Source organism: Neofelis nebulosa, chromosome 17, assembly GCF_028018385.1.
Source record: "Neofelis nebulosa isolate mNeoNeb1 chromosome 17, mNeoNeb1.pri, whole genome shotgun sequence".
In the NCBI taxonomy this organism is placed as follows: domain Eukaryota; kingdom Metazoa; phylum Chordata; class Mammalia; order Carnivora; family Felidae; genus Neofelis; species Neofelis nebulosa.
Window position 1 is genome coordinate 25526673 of NC_080798.1, and position 21312 is coordinate 25547984.

A 21312-nucleotide genomic window follows, 5' to 3' on the forward strand; every position below is an offset into this window, starting at 1 on the left:
ACCACTACAATGGACATGTCTGGATTATTGGGATACATTGGGAAGATGCAATACTGTCTTTCCTAGGATAATAATTCTGGGTATCTAGCTACTGACTAATGTCTAGGACCAAGCCAGAGAGGACCTAGAACTTAAGGAGCTTTAGCTATAAGACATTCCTGGATCAACATGGTGAGAAAGAGAATGGGATGAAGTGTCACCATGTCTATCATGCCACTGCTACCCATATAGAGTCTTGTTTGTAGAGCCTGCTCGTTAAGAGCATTGGGAACAAGAGATCAACTATGTCTTCAAAGAAAGAGCTCAACCCTCATTTTGCTTTTAGGTGCCTAAGCAAGGCCAAAGCCTTGGAGACTTTAGTCTAGCTGAAATCAATTGCGCATAAGGGAAGCCCAATTCTCAATGATATCAGTATTAGTTCATAAGGCTTGGCACTGAGCCATCTTTAGTTGGGTATCTCACTGAAGGATTATCTATAGTGTCTCAGGAAGTGGCATTCTCAGGCATTCTCCTTGACTGAATCTTGTGACTTCTAAAGTTAAGTAGACCACTTGAAATATAGATCCCCATTTTATGGTTTTGGTTCTACTGTGAGTTACATCATACCTTTCAGGACTGAAAATTGTGCCTTAATAAAGTAAAAATGTAAGTAACTATAATTTGTTTGGCAAGCAAAATATTTCAGCATGAGGTCTTTGGTACTGAAGAGGTTGAGAGACTCATTTTGGTTCTGTCCTCCAAATCTAGTGTTCTAAGAGGGATATATTATTCTCTAGAGTCCTTTTTCAGAGATTTTAAGTCATTATTTCATATCTTCCAGATTAGATTCAGAAGGTCAAGAGGCACTCCTTTCGTTCAATAAGTATTTATTTAAGGGCGCCTGGGTAGCTCAGTCAGTTAAGCATTTGACTCTTGATTTCAGCTCAGGTCATGATCTTACAGTTCGTCAGTTTGAGCACCACATTGGGCTCCGTGCTCATGGTGCAGAGACTGATTCTCTCCCCCATCTCTCTCTACCCTTCCCCTGCTAATGCTCTCTCACTCTCAAAATAAATAAATAAACAAACAAACTTTTTAAAAATATTTATTTAGGTTCTACTATGAGCCAGCATTCAATGCATTAGAAGCTTAACTTTATAATCGGTGGTTTGTGTACAAATGCACAAAGATGAGCACCTGGGTGGCTCAGTCGGTTAAGCGTCTGACTCTTGATTTCGGCTCAGGTTATCATCTCTTGGTGCATGAGATCAAGCCCCACATCAGGCTCTGTGCTGACAGCATGGAGTCTGCTTGGGACTCTCTCCCCCTCTCTCTCTGCGCCTCTTTCACTTGTGCACACTCTCTAAATAAATAAATAAATGTAAAAAAATACACAAAGACATATTTATGGTGTTATTATCCATATTACTGCTTTCAATAAGACATAATTGGAAGCAATCCAAATATCTATTGTGAAAAGTAATGAGGGAAAACCTCATTTAGAATGAAGTCAAGAGTGGCACCTAAGTGGTACAGTTGGTTAAGTGGCTGACTCTTGATCTCAGCTCAGGTCTAGATCTCAGGGTCCTTGAGTTCAAGCCCCCCTGTTGGGCTCTATGTTGGGTGTGAAGCCTACTTAAAAAAAAAAAAAATGGAGTCAGGAAATCTGAATGGGGACCTCTCATACAGAAACTTTCTGTCACAGCTTACTTCACATTCCTGAGCAAGAGGTTCACATTACTGCCCCCAGCAAGAGTGAGGATTTTCTCCTTGCCCAGCAACAGCCCAGCTAGTGAGAAACTAACCACAACTCAGCCAATGAGAAATCATCACCACCCTAAAGTCTTGCTTTCCTCCAATAGACTTGTTCAAAGCAGCCCCTCCTAGCTTCCTCATTTTCTCTATAAAGTAACATTTTCCTCCTTTATTCTCCAGACTTGCCTATGTTTTGCCATAGCTTGCATGTCCTGAATTGCCATTCTTCTGCTATTTCACAAATAAACTCATTTTAACTGGCTATTTTTAAGGTCAACATTACCAATAGAGAATTGGATGATGGTTCATTCAAACATCAGAACTGTGAGGTTGTTAAAAAGAAGACATAGACCATTATGTATTAGTATGCAAATATAGCAAAGGAATAAAAAGACCAAAGAAAAGTTGTTAAAGAAGTTGTATCCCATTTGCACAAACACACACATGAAAAATGGTAAAAGTGACTGTATCTGAGAAGAGGACTAAAGATGGGACGTTTGGTACTATGTGTATTAAAAAAAAAGTCTTTTTTTTTTTAATTAACATTTATTTATTATTGACAGACAGAGAGACACAGAGTGTGAGCAGGGGAGGAGGCAGAGAGAGGGGGAGACACAGAATCTGAAGCAGGCTCCAGGCTCTGAGCTGTCAGCACAGAGCCCGATGTGGGGCTGGAACTCACAAACTGTGAGATCATGACCTGAGCCGAAGTCGGTCGCCTAACCAACTGAGCCACCCAGGCGCCCCCCAAAAAAAGTCTTGAAGAATAAAGACTGATCTGTTTGTATTGATAGTCTCATTAGTATGGTATTTGAGGAAAGCAGTTTATTCATTTTTTCACATCTCATTTTTTAATGATCATGTGCTTCCTTGAAAACATAATTAAAAAAAATTTTTTTTAACTTTTATTTATTTTTGAGACAGACAGTGAGCATGAACAGGGGAGGGTCAGAGGAAGAGGGAGGCATAGAATCTGAAACAGGCTCCAGGCTCTGAGCTGTCAGCACAGAGACTGACACGGGGCTCGAACCCACAGACCGCGAGATCATGACCTGAGCCGAAGTTGGACGCTTAACCAACTGAGCCACCCAGGCGCCCCAATAATTTTTAGATCACAAGAGGGGATTAGCTCGTCACACATAGACTGGTAAAATACACCACTAATTGAAGGTCCTCAACCTTCCACTGCTGAAGAGCTTCCTCAGGTCCTTCTCTTTAGCCTGACTCATGGGGGTACTGGCCATAGGTTCACTTTGGCCAGAGATTTAACTGAACTTTCAGAAATTAAAAACAAACAAGAATCATACAACGTTCTCTAGAAGGCTGTGCCAGACTAAGTCTGCTTCAGAATTTTATCAAATCCCTTGCAACTGGAGATGAATTAATCACAAGACTTCTGGAGTAATTATTAGATTACATGTATCTCTTTGTAATCAAACTCCAGCTATTTATATTAATATAAATGTGTTTACTTGACACTGAAAGAACATAAGAATTGCAAAATAGCAAGCCAAAAAAGTCCAGGTTTATAGATCTAACTTACTCTGTATGGACAAAGTAAATGAGTTGGCAAGGAGAGACAAGAAAATGAGTACTATAAGTAGTACTTAAGGAAAAATACACAAGACCTAGTTGATACAATTGTTTAAAAAAATTTTTTTTTTAATGTTTATTATTGAGAGACAGAGAGAGATAGAGCATGAGCAGGGGAGGGGCAGAGAGAAAGAGAGAGGGAGACACAGAATCCGAAGCAGGCTCCAGGCTCCGAGCTGTCAGCACAGAGCTCAAGGTGGGGCTCAAACTCACAAGCTGTGAGATCATGACCTGAGCCGAAAGCGGATGCTTAACCCACTGAGCCACCCAGGTGCCCCTAATTGATACAATTGTTAACTGTAACTTCATGTGGGCTTCCCAAGTAAAATATCAGTTACCAGGCCGTATCTACAATGTCCTTCCTACTCACCAGAACCAGATGACTGTTGTATGCAAAACAGTAGCTACTATACCAAAATAAACACTGAAGGTTTCAACTCCAGTGTTATACATTTTAGTTAAAATTCTTTATACGGCTCAGAAGGACAAGTAACAAAAGAAAAAAAAAAGATAAATTGGGCTTAAAAATTAAGAATCTTTGTGCTTCAAAGGACACTATTAAGAAAGTGAAGACAGCCCATGTAATGGGAAAAAGATTTTGCAAATCAAGTGTCTTAATAAAAGATAAACTGTTGGGGGCACCTGGGTGGCTCAGTCACTTAAGTGTCCGACTTCAGCTCAGGTCATGATCTCACAGTTTGTAGGTTCAAGCCCCGCGTCAGGCTCTGTGCTGATAGCTCAGAGCCTGGAGCCTTTGGATTCCTTGTCTCCCTCTCTCTCTCTGTCCCTCCCCCGCTTGTACTCTGCCTCTCTCTCTCTCAAAAGTAAATAAAATAAAACATTAAAAAAATGAAAAAAAAAGATAAACTGTGGTACATCCATACAATAGAATCTTATTCGGCAATTATAAGAAATGAGTTATCAAGCCACAAAAAGATATTGCATGAATCTTAAATGGATATTGCTAAGTGAAATTCAGTCTGGAAAGGTTATAATTGGCTCACTCCAATTATATGAAATTCTGGAAAAGCAAACAGTAAGAAGTGGTTGCCATGGGTTCAGGAGCAGGGAGGGGCAGTTGAATAGGTGAAGCACAGGATTTATTTTAGGGTGGCCACACTATTCCGTATGACATTGTAATAGTAGATACATGACAATGCATTTATCAAAACACTGAACTTTATAGTACAGTGATGTTTAATGTATGCAGATTTAAAAAACTCATCTAGGAGGTGGTGGGGGTTGTTCATAGGATGAAATGCAGAGCACAACAAAACTTAAGTATGTTACAAACATAATAAACAGTCTCCCTGGAGAGGGTGAGGTTGCTGACCTAAGTCACTTTGGAAATGATATCTATAAAATTAAAGGTAGAAGGAACTATTCTTAGTACTCCACGCTAGTTGATAAAGTTGTTTCCCATGTGGGCATGTGTTTATAGTTCTGCTACCACTATACACGTATACTGGAATTCAACAACTAAGCAAATGGTATGCAGATGGTAGGAGCAAGCTTTCTCAATGTTTCACTGAAAGAACACTAGACTGATTCATTCATGCAAGCAGGTCTGTTAGAAGCAAGTTTTACACATGTGCCTTTACAGAGTTTTAACAGGCAGCAGTGTGTGCTGAAGTGTTTCACTGAGATAATACTGTGAGATTGTGGTAGAATAAAAATACACGCATTTGGTCTTTATTCTTGGTTCCTGGCATAGAGCTCTTAAAACCCTTGGAATTTCCTGATAGGAGTGGGAGGAGTGCCTAGGAGTGGGAGGAGTGTGTTTTTTATTCATAATAAGATCCTTTCAACCATACCTGAGTTTATACTAAGATGACTCTTGTAGGACACGCTGGGAGCTGGTTACCAGAGGAAACAACCACATGATTACAGGGGTGGAACTTTCAGTCCCACCTCCAGCCTGAGAGAGAGGCTGAAGATTAAGTCCAATCACAAATGGCCGATGACACAGTTCTGAGACCATTCTTTCACCACTGATTAAGATTAGGGTGGCAGGTATCGGGGATAATATTCTTTTAGCCTTGTGAGCTCTCTGGGCATAGTTGTGACCTTGCCAGCTCCAGCTGCCCAGCTGCCTCCTGGTCCACTACTTTCATGACACCATTCAAGTTTAATTGTAAAAGACAGGTTAATTATAACAATGCATCATAAAATGTTCAGAAGAAAAGGAGAATGTTTTGTGACCCGTGTTTTGTGTGTGCGTGGCAGTTTTAGGTTATTAATTTTTAAAATAAGTACTTCTTAATGGAAACAATTTAGCCAAAAATCTGTCAATCTTGAGACCCATTAAAACAAAAGTTGAATGAGACAACAAAAATAAACCCATAAATGGCCAATGAACTTAATCAATTATGCCTATGTAATGGAACCTCCACAAAAATCCTAAAGGACAGGTTCCGGATAGCTTCAAATTGGTGAACAACACATCAAGGTGCTGGGAGAGTGATGTGCTCAGAAAGGACATGGAAACTCCACATCCCTTGCCCTATTCATCTCTTCCCTTTGGGAGCTCCTGAGTTGTATCCTTTATAACTGACCTATATATCCTTTAGTGTTTTCTATGAGTGTAGCAAATTATCAAACCTGAAGTGGCAGTTGTGGGTAACCCAATTTATTACCAGTTAGAAGTACAGGCAACAACCTGGGACTGATGATGGACACTGAGGTAAGGGCAGTCTTGTGGGACTGAGACTTTAACCTGGGGGGTCCACACCAACCCCAGGTACTGTCAGAAGTGTTATGAGCAAACAGGTTTTTCTTTATACTAATTCATTCCTACAGCTAGTGATTTAAGAAACAACTTTACACGTGTAATCAAGGGACATTCTGTAGAAAACTTAATCAGTATTCCTCAAAATTGTGTTGGTCATCAAAAACAAAGCAAGTCTGATAAGTGTCACAGTAAAGAGGAGCCTACGAAGGCATGACTAAATGTAATATATCCTGGAACAGAAAAAGACAAAAACTAAGAAAATCTGAATAAAGTATGGTGCAAAGGATTTGAATACATTTCTCTAAAGATATACAAATAGCTAGTAAGCACATGAAAAGATGCCTAACATCATTAGACATTAGACAAAGGCAAAAACCGCTTCATTACCCACTAAGGTGGCTATAATAAAGCCAGATACTAACAAGTGTTGGCAGTTAATGTGGAAACATTGAAATCTCATATATTGCTGGTAGGACTATAAGATGGTGCAGGCTTTTTGGAAAAATTTGGCAGTTTTTCTAAAGATTAAAGACCATGTGACCGAGCAATTCCACTCCTGGGTATAGATATAAAATAATTCATTATTCAAGTGGAAATAAAAAACGTATGTCCACCAACTGATAGATGTGAAAACAAATGTGTGGTATTGCTAGCTATATAATAGACTGGCAATAAAAATGAACTGATACGTACTAGGACAGGGATAAACCTTGAAAACATAATGAACAGGTTACAAAAGACCACATATTGTTGACTCCATTTTATAGAAAATGTCCAACAGACAAATCTTTAGAAATGGGAGGTGGGGAATGGAATGGGGAGTGACTGCTAATGGATTTGGGGTCTCTTAATTCTTTTAAATGTTTATTCACTTCTGAGAGACAGAATGCAAGCAGGGGAGGGGCAGGGAGGGAGACACAGAAACCCAGTTTCCAGACTCTGAGCTGTCAGCACAGAGCCAGATGTGGAGTTCGAACTCACGAGCCATGATCATGATGTGAGAAGTTGGACACTTCACCTACTGAGCCCCCCAGGCACCCCTTGGAGTTTCTTTTCTAGGGCAATGAAAATGTTCTGGAATTAGACTGTGGTGGTGGTTGCAAACTCTAGAAATATACTGGAAACGACTGAGTCATACACCTTTTATAAAAAGGTAGATTTAATGGCTTATGAATTATTTCAATAAAGTTACTGAAAAGACTCTTTGTGCTGTTGATACTATACATGCTTATTCTGTAAACAGGTGCTCTACAAAAGCAGAGCACAACTGAGTGAAATAACAGATCTCAACAAGGTTTTATTCTCCTTCAATATGGTTTTCTTTGCTATGGCCAAAAAACCTGAGTAGAATTAAAAGAAAGACTACACTGAACAACTCTAATGTTTTATAAACCTTTATTGGAAAGGCTACAAACTTCATATTGCCACTGCATTTCTTAACCTTAAAGTGGTTGTGGGGAAGTAACCTTGGATACAAAACTACTATGCTGTTGAATCTTGCCCAGGCTGGTTGTAAAATATTTTTTGTACAATGGAGGTAGAGTGGATAGGGCAATAATTTAATCCTCACAGGCCTTGATTAATGCCAGGACACTTCCTAACATTCCACCCCCACCCCCACCCACCCACCATTCAGGTTATCTAGTAGGCCTAGAAATAAACTACAAGTACTGTATTTAGGCTCAGGGATGGCATAATACATTTTTTAGTTTTCAGTTTTCCCCATTTGTTCTTTTACAAATGTAAAATGTATAACTGATGTCTCTTTTCCCTAAAATTAAAGTGTGTTCTAAAAATATCTACTCTGGGAATGAAAAGGTAGTAGAAGATGGAAAGAGCAACACAACATCCTTTTCATAGTTTTACCTGATTTTTCTCATACCAGCCTAAGAGTCTTACTTTTCTATAAAACATTAGTAATCGATGCTTCCCCCAATTTCAAATATTCAACTTAATGGAGACAGAGAATCTTTAACTTAACATTTAATGAAAACAGAGCATTTTAACAGGTTCTATGCAGACATGGTTCTAATATTGATTTGCTGTTACCTTATTTTTAAAAGGGGGAGGTGGTGGGGAAATAGAGGCTAGGTTAACCTGGCCCCAATGCTCAGGATTATAACTTATGAGTTACAGAACTCAGATGTCCTTGACTGTACAAAGCATCAGTTGAAGCCAATAAAGCCTGTTTTTACCAACATGTCAAACTTTCTTTTTGCCTTTTAAAACTATAAAATGGGCATGTACCTGAAGCATAAGCTTCAGGCCAATGGGCTTTTAAGGGCTGCTTAAGAACCAGAATGAAGGATACATTCTCCAGTTTAAAGATACATTTTACAGTTCAAAGTATGTTCTTCCTTCTAGAAATGTGACACAAAGAATAATTTATACCAACTGCTTTTTATTATTGAGTCTCAGAAACCTTTCACAAGATGGTTAAAAAAAAAAAGGGGGGGAAAGAAAAACAAAACAAACAAAAAAAAACTTTACAACCACAGCTAATGTTATTTTCTCCATTGTTCCCAGTCAGCTCCAAACCCATTGTGTGCAAAGCCCATTTTTCCATGCATCTAAATGATAGATACAGGCTATGAAATTCTTTATTCTATTTGTAGCAGCTTACGCAGGTGCAGCCAAACACAAAGCTTCAGGACAAATTGTACACAAACTTTACAATGTGGGATTTGGATTTAAAATATGAACATAAAATCTACACAAAACTGATAAAAATCAAGCACAGATACCAGGACTGAAACTTATAACCCATGTGTGAAAGGGAGTCTTGTTTCCTTTCAAGTGCTTTATTCTGCTACAGAACAGTCAAAATGAAGATGTAAAGCTTTGTGGTTAGTTTAAATTATACACTCTGTAGATACTATACCAATTTTAAAAGTTACACATAGACCAACAGATGTCCATCAGTTCATCTGGATTGACCAGACACTCCAGCTGGATCGCTGAAAGCAAACCGAGCAAATGTGGAAAGAAAATCCACCTGTGCAATTTGTTTGCAGAGTTTACTGATGGGCACATTGCACTCCTGGTCCATGATGGCTGCTGCTTTCTTCATCAGAGCTATCATTATAGGCTTCACGCCTCTGACCACCTCCTGAGCCCCGAGTGCTATCAAATTCTTGAAGCTCTACCTCCTCTGTATCTCCAATGATGTTTGGAACTTCTGGTCTAGATGGCAGAAGGTCTTCTAGTTCCTTCATTAAAACAAAACACAGATTAGCTGGGAAATATCTTCAACTTTCCTTGGATACAATCCAAGATATATGCTTGAGAGTTAAGATAGGTCAACCTATGTGCACTTTAAGCCAGAGATCACAAACTGATGACACACAGGCCAAATCTGCAGAAATCTTTTTTTTTCTTCAATGTTTTTTTTTTTTATTTTTTTTTTATTTTTTTATTTTTTTATTTTTGGGACAGAGAGACACAGAGCATGAACGGGGGAGGGGCAGAGAGAGAGGGAGACACAGAATTAGAAACAGGCTCCAGGCTCCGAGCTGTCAGCACAGAGCCCGACGTGGGGCTCGAACTCACAGACGCGAGATCGTGACCTGGCTGAAGACGGCCGCTTAACCGACTGCGCCACCCAGGCGCCCCCTGCAGAAATCTTTTGTACAACCCAACTTAGAAAATAAAACGCCAGAATTAGTTCCCAACATTAAAACACTGAAAGATTTCACATGAGACGTGCCTTCCCGCATAGAACAGCTAAAAGATGCTAAGCTGGCATACTACTATGATATGTTGGATGCCTTTTCAGGTGAGAGATCTGGTCTCCAGAGAGCCTCAATCCTCCCAACACCAACTCATACCCAGTCTGCTTTACTTCTTTACTATTCCCTGCTTGGCCCTGTCAACATTTACACCAGCAAGCCTCGCGTTTAATAACCACCAGAACGGCCCAACAATCACTCAAATGTTAAAAAAGTAAAATTTTATAAATTATGTGTTCTAATCTTAGCACTAAAAACAAATGAACGGTGACAAAGAAAAACAACTATTATTAAACTTTGTCTGCTGCTTAGAGAACACTTACAGAAAGCTTGTCTGGGTTGATCCAGTTGTTTTCAGGAAACTGCACATCAAATTTTATGTATAGATCACCTTTTTCAAAGGGATTACGATACTGTGGCATTCCTTCACCTCGAACTACACGGACACATCCTATTGAATAAAAAGGAAACTATTTAGAATTTATTCAAGAAGGTACTCAATAATTCTTTTGAGAGTCACTAGCTATAAAAAACTAAAAATCACAAAAGAACACATGGAATCCTGGATCAAACAAAAATCAAGATCTACCTGGTTCAATTACTTTTCCAGGGGGGTATTTCACCACAATCTGACGTCCATCAAGGTGTTTAAATGTGAACTGAAATCCACACAAAGCTTCAACAAGTCCTATCTTGTATGTCATGTGCAAATCATTCCCGTCTCTCTGGAACACCTACAAATAAACCACACAAAACATTTTAAAAAGTACGGAGCCATGACCTGTTGGTGCTGTGCTCCTTGAAATAATTTCAAAACCTTAATTCTACCATTCATAGTAAAAGCCAAACTGTCATCATCCCTAATTCCCTAAATTTACATAAGGAAACCTAGCTATTTTCACTTAATATGCTAGAAACTTCTGTCAGAAAAGCACTGGAATCAAGAAAACAATGGCTCATAAGGCAGGCTGAGGCTCCAAAAAACAGAACCAGGTATATTCTGCAATTGTGGCCCATTTCCTGACTCTGCCTCTGAGCAAAAAAAATGGTGCAGACAGTCCAGTAAGATTCTGTAGAACAGGTTCACCTTAGGACTGTTCCCCAGACGTGATCCTAACAGGTAAAGGGGAGAGTCCAAATTCAACATAAAGTTCAACCAGTAATGTTCAGCCAGTAAACAGGCTCACACACACGTACAAAGAAGTTTTATCTCATCTAAAATTCAAAATTTGCTTAGGTGAATGTAAATCAAACAGCAAATGCTAAGGGTGCCTAATTACACTATAAGCCTATTGACTAGGTAATGCAATGATTATTCAAGAAACATCAAATATGTTTCTGAGCTTTTAACGTATAGGAAAAATATATCCAACTTCACACATACCTGACTTACAATTTTTGCTTATTAGAATTTACAAAGATCAGGGCACCTGGGTGGCTCAGTAAGTTAAGTGTCTGACTTTTGATTTCGGCTCAGGTCCTTCTCATGGTAGAGATCAAGCCCTACTTCAGGTTCTGTGAGGAGTGTGGAGCCTGCTTAAGATTCTCTACCTCTCTCTGCTCCTTCCCTGCTCGCACACACTCTCTTTCAAAAAAAAAAAAAAATTACAAATATCTATACTTAGCCTTTGAGATTTAAGATGAAACAAAATTTACAATGAAAGGTCACTAAGATTTTTTTCAATACAAAATAGTCTCTTCCAAAAAAACAATGCTGGCTAATTCAGGGAAAAGAGGAAATATAAAAAGATATCCTCTTTTCCTAAATTATCCTCCTAAATTTACCCATGAAGAAAAGTTAATCTCAAACCATTATCTTGGATCAGTGGTCCTGAACCAGCAGCCTCAGCAGCACCAGGAAACTTGTTAGGAATGCACATTCTTGGGCCACACCCCATACCTACTGCATCAGAAACTATGGAGGTAGGGCCTAGTAATCCGTAGTTTTTTAACACCAGGTGATTCAGGGGCACCTGGGTGGCTCAGTCGGTTAAGCGTCCGACTTCGGCCCAGGTCCGTGAGTTCGAGCCCCTCTTTGGGCTCTGTGCTGACAGTGCAGAGCCTGGAGCCTGTTTCAGATTCTGTGTCTCCCTCTCTCTCTGACCCTCCCACATTCATGCTCTGTCTGTCTCAAAAATAAACGTTAAAAAAAGAAAAAATTAAAAAAAAAGAGGGGGCGCCTGGGTGGCGCAGTCGGTTGAGCGTCCGACTTCAGCCAGGTCACGATCTCGCGGTCTGTGAGTTCGAGCCCCGCGTCAGGCTCTGGGCTGATGGCTCGGAGCCTGGAGCCTGTTTCCGATTCTGTGTCTCCCTCTCTCTCTGCCCCTCCCCCGTTCATGCTCTGTCTCTCTCTGTCCCAAAAATAAATAAAAAACGTTGAAAAAAAAAAATTAAAAAAAAAAAAAAAAAAAAGAAACACCAGGTGATTCTAATGTAAGTAAAAGTTGAGAACCACTGAATGTATATTACCTATGTGCATTTCTTTAAGTATTTTTCACAATGGGTGAAAAAATTAAGTTCAATAAGGATTCTTCAATGCAGAATGTTTTAATGCTTTAATATCTATAAAATGTTAGTGTTTCTAAACATCTTATTATTGTTCCAAGAATCATCTATAACCAAATATCCTTTGGTTAAAACTACATTAGAAATAGGGAACAAGGGGCACCTGGGTGGCTGAGTCAGTTAAGCACCTGACTCTAGATTTTGGCTCAGGCCATGATCTCATGGTTTGTGAGTTCGAGCGCTGACAATGAGGTGCTTGGGATTCTCCCTCCCCTCCCCCCCCCCCCCGACTCTCTCTCTCAAAATAAACTTAAAAAAAAAAAAAAGGAATAAGAAGGACACCATGCTCCTGGATAGGAGAGCTCAACTTAAAGTGATTCCAATTAAAAATGATATCAGGGCGACGGGGGTGGCGGCAGGAACTAGTGGACAGGTGAGTAGATTAGAAAACTTGGTGCTAAAATTCAAACAGAATAAACAAGCAAGGACACTCAGGAATTTTTTAAAAACCATGTTAATTAGAGGCCCCTGGGTGGCTCAGTCGGTTGAGTGTCCTTTTGTTTAGTGTCGGTTGTGTTTGACTTCAGCTCAGGTCATGATATCATAGTTCATGAGTTCGAGCCCCACATCAGGTTCTGTGCTGATAACTTTGGAGCCTGGAACCTGCTTCAGATTCTATCTTCCTCTCTCTGTCCCTCACCCGCTTACGCATACTCTCTCTCAAAAATAAATAAAAAACTAATTAAAAACCAAGAACCAGATAGTAAAAAAGACTTAAAAGCAGTAAGAATTTCTGGAAAACAAAGGTACAGAGAACAGAGAAGGGACTAACATCACCAGATATGGTGATTTTTTGCTATGCAAATGCACAATGGTAGCCATAACACCAGAACAGATACACACCTGTACTGAAAGATGAATACACATGATTTACTGCACTCTCAAAATCAAATGTTTTTTGATCAGAAGATTTATACTGTTTCAGCTAACAGACCCACCCTAATCTCATGGCCTCATAATTCCTTCAGCACAAGTGTTGGGAAGTGGGGGGGAGAAAATAAAAGAAAAAAAAAGCCCCTAACAAAATAACTACAAGCTTTTTCATGAACTAGTTGAGACTACCCAACTTTTCTTAGAGGGTTAATATTTTTGGGGCATCTGGGTGGCTCATTCGGTTGAGTGTCCAACTTCAGCTCAGGTCATAATCTCACAGTTCATGGGTTTGAGCCCCACATCGGGCTCTGTGCTAACAGCTCAGAGCCTGGAGCCTGCTTTGGATTCTGTGTCTCCCTCTCTTTCTGCCCCTTCCCTGCCTGCACTCTGTATCTCAAAAATGAATAAACATTAAAAAAAAAAAAAAAAAAAAAAAAAAAGGAGGTTAATATTTTCAGTGGTATAAATGAAACAAGATGCCTAAATCCCACCCTGGGCTCAAATTTACTTTATTGGTCATAATAAAACCAAATCTTTGACCTCTTTCTAGCTGAACTTCCACTCTAACCTCTACCATCTTTTATTTTCTACTTTACACAGTTACATCTGCTGTCTGTTGGAAATTCCATGCAATTCCACACCTTCCAACAATTTTAAGAGGTGACCTTCTTCCAAATACCTTCCCATAGCCTTAAGAAAGAAAAGTAGCTTATTCATGATCTCATTTGATTCTACAATATCCTTCTAAGGGAGGCCTATCTTTGTATTTAATAAAGCCAAGCCAAGCCCAGGGATCCCAAAGCTAGTAAATGGGGAGTCAGAACTTAAGTCCTTATCTCCAAATCCAGTAATCTTCATTTAAAAAATTTCCATTTAATTATGTAGCAACATTAGAAACATCTGGGTAGCTCAGTTAGGCATTATACTCCTGATTTTGGCTCAGGTCATGATCTCACAGTTCCTGAGATGGAGCTCCATGCTGTTAGTACAGGGCCTGCTTGGAGGATTCTCATTCTCTCTCTTTCTGCCCCTCCCCCACCTGTGCTCTCTCTCAAAATAAACTTTTTTTTTTTTTTTTAATTATGTAGCAACATTAAAGAATGAATGTAGGGGTTAAAAAAAAAAAAAAAAAGGTTTCACCATCAGTCTGACATACCAAAAACTCTCCGCCAAATAAGCATTACTTAACTTCCCCATTACTCTCCCGCTACTACAGTGCCACACATCATTTGGTAACTGTTCCAACGATATAGCAACGAAAATATCCACGTGTTGTCTGAACCATCTCAAAATACAGTTTATACCCAAGCATACTATAAAGCTTATAAACATCTCAATTACTTGGCTATCTTTCTGCCTTCATCCTTTGTATGGTGGTGTGCATGAAAGGCATGACTGAACAAATGAGGAAGTAGCTAAAATACCAATTAACAGAGAATCTAAAGTTACAAATATTTCAACCTATAAGACCTTAAGGCAGAATTCTAGGAATTATTGTTTTTTAGCAATCAAGAAGCCCTTGCTATTTGCAGGATTAGCAATATCCACAAAGGGCCTAGATGTAGATAGTAATTTATAGTTTTGCCAAGGCAAGAAATTTGCCCTGAGAAAAACAAAGGAGAGCAAACCACAACCTAGCATGGGAATTGATCTAATCAAATTCCCAGAATCAATATGGCTTTATTCTCTATTAGATTCGATTCTTTAAGTTTTATTTATTTACTTTGAGAGAGAGAGAGTGAGGATAGGGAGAGGGAGGGAGAGAATCCCAAGCAGTCTCTGTGTCAACACAGGCCTCGATCTCATGACCATGAGATTATAATCTTACCCCAAATTAAGAGCCAGACACTCAACTGACTGAGCCACCCAGGCACCCCGTGATTTTCAAAATTTATTTGTAGAAATCGCCATCAAATGGGAGAAATTTTTAGTGTAAACTAATAAAGTGGTGACTTGTGATATAAAGACCTTCAGAGAAACTCAAGTCAATGAGATCAAGTAATGCCAGAACCCCGTCAAAGGCTTTTATAGTCAAGAATCTGGGTGATTACTAAACAAGTTTCCTGAATAGCTCCAGATACAGCTTTCAAGAATAAAGGCTTTTTACAACTGCAGCAAGAACCATAAAGTACCTAGGAATAAACCTAACCAAAGAGGTAAAAGATCTGCACACTGAAAACTATAGAAAGCTTAGGAAAGAAAATGAAGACACAAAGAAATGGAAAAACATTCCACGCTCATGGACTGGAAGAACAAATTATTGTTAAAATGTCAATACCACCCAAAGCAGTCTACACAGTCAATGCAATCCCAATTGAAATAGCACCAGCATTCTTCTCAGAGCTAGAGCAAACAATCCTAAAATTTGTATGGAACCACAAAAGACCCGAAATAGCCAAAGTAATGTTGAAAAAGAAAACCAAAGCAGAAGGCATCACAATCCTGGACTTTAGCCTCTACTACAAAGCTGTAATCATCAAGACAGGATGGTACTGGCACAAAAACAGGCACATAAACCAATGGAATAGAATAGAGAACCCAGAAATGTACCCACAAATGTATGACCAACTAATTTTTGACAAAGCAGGAAAGAATATCCAATGGAAAAAAGACAATCTCTTTAGCAAATGGTGCTGGGAGAACTGGACGGCAACATGCAGAAGAATGAACCTGGACCACTGTCTTACACCATACACAAAAATAAATTCAAAATGGATGAAAGACCTGAACATGAGACAGGAAACCATCAAAATCCTAGAAGAGAAAACAGGCAGCAACCTCTTTGACCTGAGCCGCAGCAACTTCTTAATTGACAGGTTTCCAGAGGCAAGGGAAACGAAAGCAAAAATGAACTATTGAGACCTCATCAAGATAAAGATAAAAAGCTTCTGCACAGCAAAGGAAACAACAAAACTAAAAGGCAACCAATGGAATGGGACAAGATATTTGCAAATGACATATAAGATAAAGGGTTAGTATCAAAAATCTATAAAGAATTTACAAAACTCAACACCTGAAAACCAAGTAATCCCATCAAAAATGAAAGACATGAATAGACACTTTTCCAAAGAAGATATACAGATGGCTAACAGACACATGAAAAGATGCTCAACATCACTCATTATCAGGGAAATACAAATCAAAACCACACTGAGATACCACCTCACACCAGTCAGAGTGGCTAAAATTAACAACTGAGGAAACAGATGTTGGCGAGGATATGGAGAAAAGGGGACCCTCTTGCACTTTTGGTGGGAATACAAACTGGTGCAGTCACTCTGGAAAACAGTGTGGAGGTGCCTCAAAAAGTTAAAAAATAGAATTACCCTATAACCCAGCAATAGCACTACTAGAAATTTATCCAAAAGGTACAGGAGTGCTGATTCACAGGGGCACATGTGAAGAGCATGTGCTATTATAGCAGACCTATCAACAGTAGCCAAAGTATGGAAAGAGCCCAAATGTCCATCAACTGATGAATGGATAAAGAAGATGTGGGGTGTGTATGTATCTACATACATACATATATACATACACACACGCAATGGACTACTCAGCGATGGAAAAGAATGAAATCTTGCCATTTGCAACATGGATGGAACTGGAGGAACTGTTTTTATTTTTATAATCATATGTTTAATTTTTTTTAATGTTTATTTATTTTGGAGAGAGACAGAGAGTGAGTGGGGGAGGGACAGAGACAGAGAGGAAGACACGGGATCTGAAGCAGGCTCCAGGCTCTGAGCTGTCAGTACAGAGCCTGACGTGAGGCTGGAACTCACAAACGGTGAGATGATGACCTGAGCTGAAGTCGGACACTTAACCCACTGAACCACCCAGGCACCCCTGGAGGGTATTATACAGAGAACTGAGGGTTGATGGGGCTGGGGAGTTGGGGAAAATGGAAGATGGGCACTGAGGAGGGCACTTGTTGGGATGAGCACTGGGTGTTTCATGTAAGTGATGAATCATGAGAATCTACTCCCAAAGCCAAGACTACACTGTATACACTATATGTTAGCTAATGTGACAATAAGTTATTAAAAAAAAAAAAAAAAAAAAAAAAGAATAAAGGTTCACAGGGGCACCTGGGTGGCTCAGTCAGTTAAGTGTCCGACTTTGGCCCAGGTCATGATCTCAACGGTTTGTGGGTTCAAGCCCCACGTCAGGTTCTGTGCTGACAGCTCAGAGCCTGGAACCTGCTTCGGATTCTGTGTCTCCCTCTCTCTCTGTCCCTCCCCTGCTAGCATGCCCTCTCTCAAAAATTAATAAACATTAAACAAAGAAAAATAACAATAGGCTCGTAAAAAAAATAAAGGCTCATACTATACTATATGGCACATCAGAAAATAGAGGTGCAATGGTATAATCAAAAGAATATACACTAGACCACACTGTTGGACCAGTTAATTATGCCTTGTACCTAAAATACAACATAAGAACAGAATAAATTTTTTTTAAACAGAAGTACTTTTTCTATCAAGAAAAGGTCACGTGGTTAACCCAACATGTAAAACAATTCAACAGAAAAGCACTGAGGACTGAAGCCCTATCTATCCACCATTCAACACCAATCAAAGGAGTTTCACAATGAAAAATAAGCTGCCTTAGATCATCTGGTCCAATGCCCTTATTTTCATAAAATAAGGAAACTGGGGTACAGAAACAACAGGATTACTTACGATTACAGTGTAATCAATGGCTGAGCTGCAACCAAAACTGACTCCTTTTCAGTGCTTCTGACTGCACCTGGCTTGTTGGTCTACTAGTCAGTTCTTATGAACTCAGCCCAAGCACTTAACAACTTCATTTAAGTTCAAAGTTGTTCCAGAGAACCCAAAAAGATCTAACCCGTACCTTGAGCAAAAGACTCATTTCTGCATAAAACAAAAATCAAACAAACAAAAAGGAAATTACCTCATGTTCCTTCTCTTGGAGCAAAAGAACAATGTCTCCTGGTTCCACTCCTGGGGCCTGATCTGCTTCCCCAGTGAATGTAATTCTCTGTCCATGTTTCATGCCTTTGTCTACGTGGACTTCAAGAATCTTCACTTCTTTAATCACCTTCTTGCCTTCACATTTTTTACAGCGGTCCTTCTCATTAATTACCTCTCCTAGAAAGAGAGGTCATTCAAACTTCCAGCAAGAGAACCATACTGCACTCTTAAGATACATCTTGATAATGCTTTTATTCATTAAATAAACGTTCCGAATCTAACTGCTATCTAAAGTTTTGTTTAAACTATCTTTCTTAGTAACAGAAACTTGCATCTTACTACCCAGTCTCCTCTATTTCAGAGTATAATGTATTTTAAAATACACTTTCTTGGCTGACTCATCTCCTAAATTTAAAACAAAGTCCAAGGATCAACAAGGAAACAAAATGCGTGGTCAAATGCTAAAGCGTCTACAAGTGCTTCTTCATTTTTTGTTTTCAGTCTTAGTTTCATATAGGTTTAACTCTGTCAGAGACAACCCAAATAAAAATTTAAATACCCTTTATGGATCATTATTACATTGTATAATCGGTACTGGATTTTATTTATTTCATAGACTAACCCCTGCTCAGGTGTCCTATTATGGATCTTCCTTTTATTTAGGTGCACTATCATTGACAATTTCCAAAACCAAAGAAGAGATGGCTAAATTTTATCTGACACTGAGTATCTCCATACCATGTTTAGAACAACACAACTTTTCTATGCAGTCTTCTGAAACATTTAATTAGTGGTATAATGAAGTAAACATGAAGTTGTACATAACTTATGAAAAAATATCATTGATTTTTGATGGCTGATTATTGGCACACATTAATGCTTAGATGACACATATAATTAATGACCTCAGGGACTGTTTCTAGAACACCGCTTTCAAAAAGTATGTTCTGTAGAACACCAGTTCCTCACAATGGTAATGGTACACGGGAAACTGGGGCGCCTGGGTGGCGCAGTCGGTTAAGCGTCCGACTTCAGCCAGGTCACGATCTCGCGGTCCGTGAGTTCGAGCCCCGCGTCAGGCTCCGGGCTGATGGCTCGGAGCCTGGAGCCTGTTTCCGATTCTGTGTCTCCCTCTCTCTCTGCCTCTCCCCCGTTCATGCTCTGTCTCTCTCTGTCCCAAAAAAATAAATAAAAAATGTTGAAAAAAAAAAAAAAAATTAAAAAAAAAGAAAAGATTTCAGTAAACTTGGTTCTTGATGGCAGAAACTGTTAGAAACTTTAATAAGGGAAAGTGCACTGAGACTTTACAGGAAGGGAATATAATATGTAGTTTCTCCATTATCTCATCACTTCCTGGAGCAATTTGGAAAAACATGCTCTAGAACTGTTTTCAGTGTGGTAGCCACCAACCATTTGTGGCTATTTAAAGTTTAAATTAATTATAATTAAAAATTCAGTTACTCAGTTACACTAGCTAAATTTCAAGTACTCAATAGCCACAGGTGGCTAATGGTTACCATACTAGACATTGCATATACAGTATTTTTCCGTTATTGTAGAAAAATTTTATTAGATAGCACTGCTCTACAACAGGGTCTGGCAAACTAAAACCCACAGGCCAAATTGGGTATGCCCTTGTTTTTCTAAGAAATGTTTAGCTGGAAGTCAGTCATGCCCATTTAGTTATATATTGTCTGTGGCTATAAAAGCATTACAAGGATAGGGGTGAGTAGTAGTTTCAAAAACCATTCTGAGCCTAAGTATTTCAAAGACATTCAAAGCCTAAAGTATTTACTTCTGTGAGAAGGACTTCAATCCCTGTAACTACCCTTAAAAGCTAGCAGCTTACAGTACAATCTGTTGCTATCTCCCTCTTTCTCAAATATAACCTTTAAAAATATAAAGGGACAAAAAACTTTGCCCATCCTTTTGGAACTAAAAAAGACTAACATTTCACTGAACATAACGTAAACTTACTATTTGTGTTCATTGGGCCTATACATAATAATTATTTTCATTTATTCTTTTGGAACTGTATGAATACACATGTTAAAAAGAAAAAATATAAGCCTCTCCAATTCCTGCATTCCCAATCCATTTCAACATAAAAGCAGAGAAGTACTGGCATGCATACCTTCTCCATTACAGTCAGAACACACAGACTGCATCTGTTGTACCATTCCCGGAGCCAGCTGTCTTATCATAATGCGTACACCTCGACCCCGACAAGCACTACACTTCTGAACAGCTCCAGACTTTCCACCTTGGCTAAAGCAAGCAAAAGTGTAAATTAGATTTTTGCCCATAGACCATTCCAATAGGTCATGGAAAACAAGAATTGTGCTTTTCAACTTCATCTTCTCAACACCCAATGACCAGTATTTAAATGGACTTTCAGAAGTATCAGAAAATGTTGAGTTGGGTAGTTTAAATCATAAACAATTTTTACCTGGTAGAGACTAAATGTACCACTGAAAGATCAGATGAAATGCATCTTATAAACTAGAACACACACTTACCCACTGCATGCACTACAGAGTACATTCTTGCTAAGTTGTAGTTTGGTTGTCTTGCCATTATACAGATCTTCTAAAGATACTCTGGGGAAAAAAGAATTAGATTCAATCAAATTTTGCCAAGTTCTCCTAAATACAAGATATACATGACAGCTGACACAGCAAATTCCACTACAGCCTTTTAAAACAAAGAATTAAAAAACATCTTACACTAAGTCAACTAAGGTTTTATTTTGTGGCTCAAATTAACAGAAGGATTTTATGGTTATGGACAGTATATATGGTGTCAAAACCAGAACCTACAGGATCGGGCCAACAATTTACTATGCTGCATTTTCTCATAAAGTTGATAACTGCACAAACTCAAGGATCAACCTTCTTCTGGCCTCAAGCAGGAGCCCCTCCATCTAATGCAACCCTGTGAATGTGGTACAATTATTATCCTCATCTTACAAGACAAAACTGAGCCTAGAGAGGTTAACTTGCCTTACTTGATCACACAGGCAGTTTGGCTCCAGAATCCATGCTCTACTAAAGACTCTGTTCCCTCAAGGACAAATTTTAGAAAAGCTACAAAGTTACATTACAACTTATGGGAGTTATATGCAACTTAGATTGTATATGTCTCAAAAACA

At 39.0% G+C, this 21312-nt stretch overlaps 1 protein-coding gene across 1 annotated transcript in view; it reads right to left on the bottom strand.

The window, feature by feature from the left end:
• Window positions 1-7436: 7436 nt before the first annotated feature.
• Window positions 7437-21312, bottom strand: part of DNAJA2 (DnaJ heat shock protein family (Hsp40) member A2) — an 18270-nt gene continuing 4394 nt past the window's right edge. Inside the window, exons 4-9 of the mRNA XM_058708065.1 lie at window positions 20681-20761; window positions 20296-20429; window positions 18142-18338; window positions 10376-10520; window positions 10110-10237; window positions 7437-9267 (exon numbers count right to left, since the gene is read on the bottom strand). Of these exons, the coding sequence (XP_058564048.1) occupies window positions 9076-9267; window positions 10110-10237; window positions 10376-10520; window positions 18142-18338; window positions 20296-20429; window positions 20681-20761 (877 nt within the window). The 3' untranslated portion in view covers window positions 7437-9075. The remainder of the gene's footprint in view (window positions 9268-10109; window positions 10238-10375; window positions 10521-18141; window positions 18339-20295; window positions 20430-20680; window positions 20762-21312) is intronic.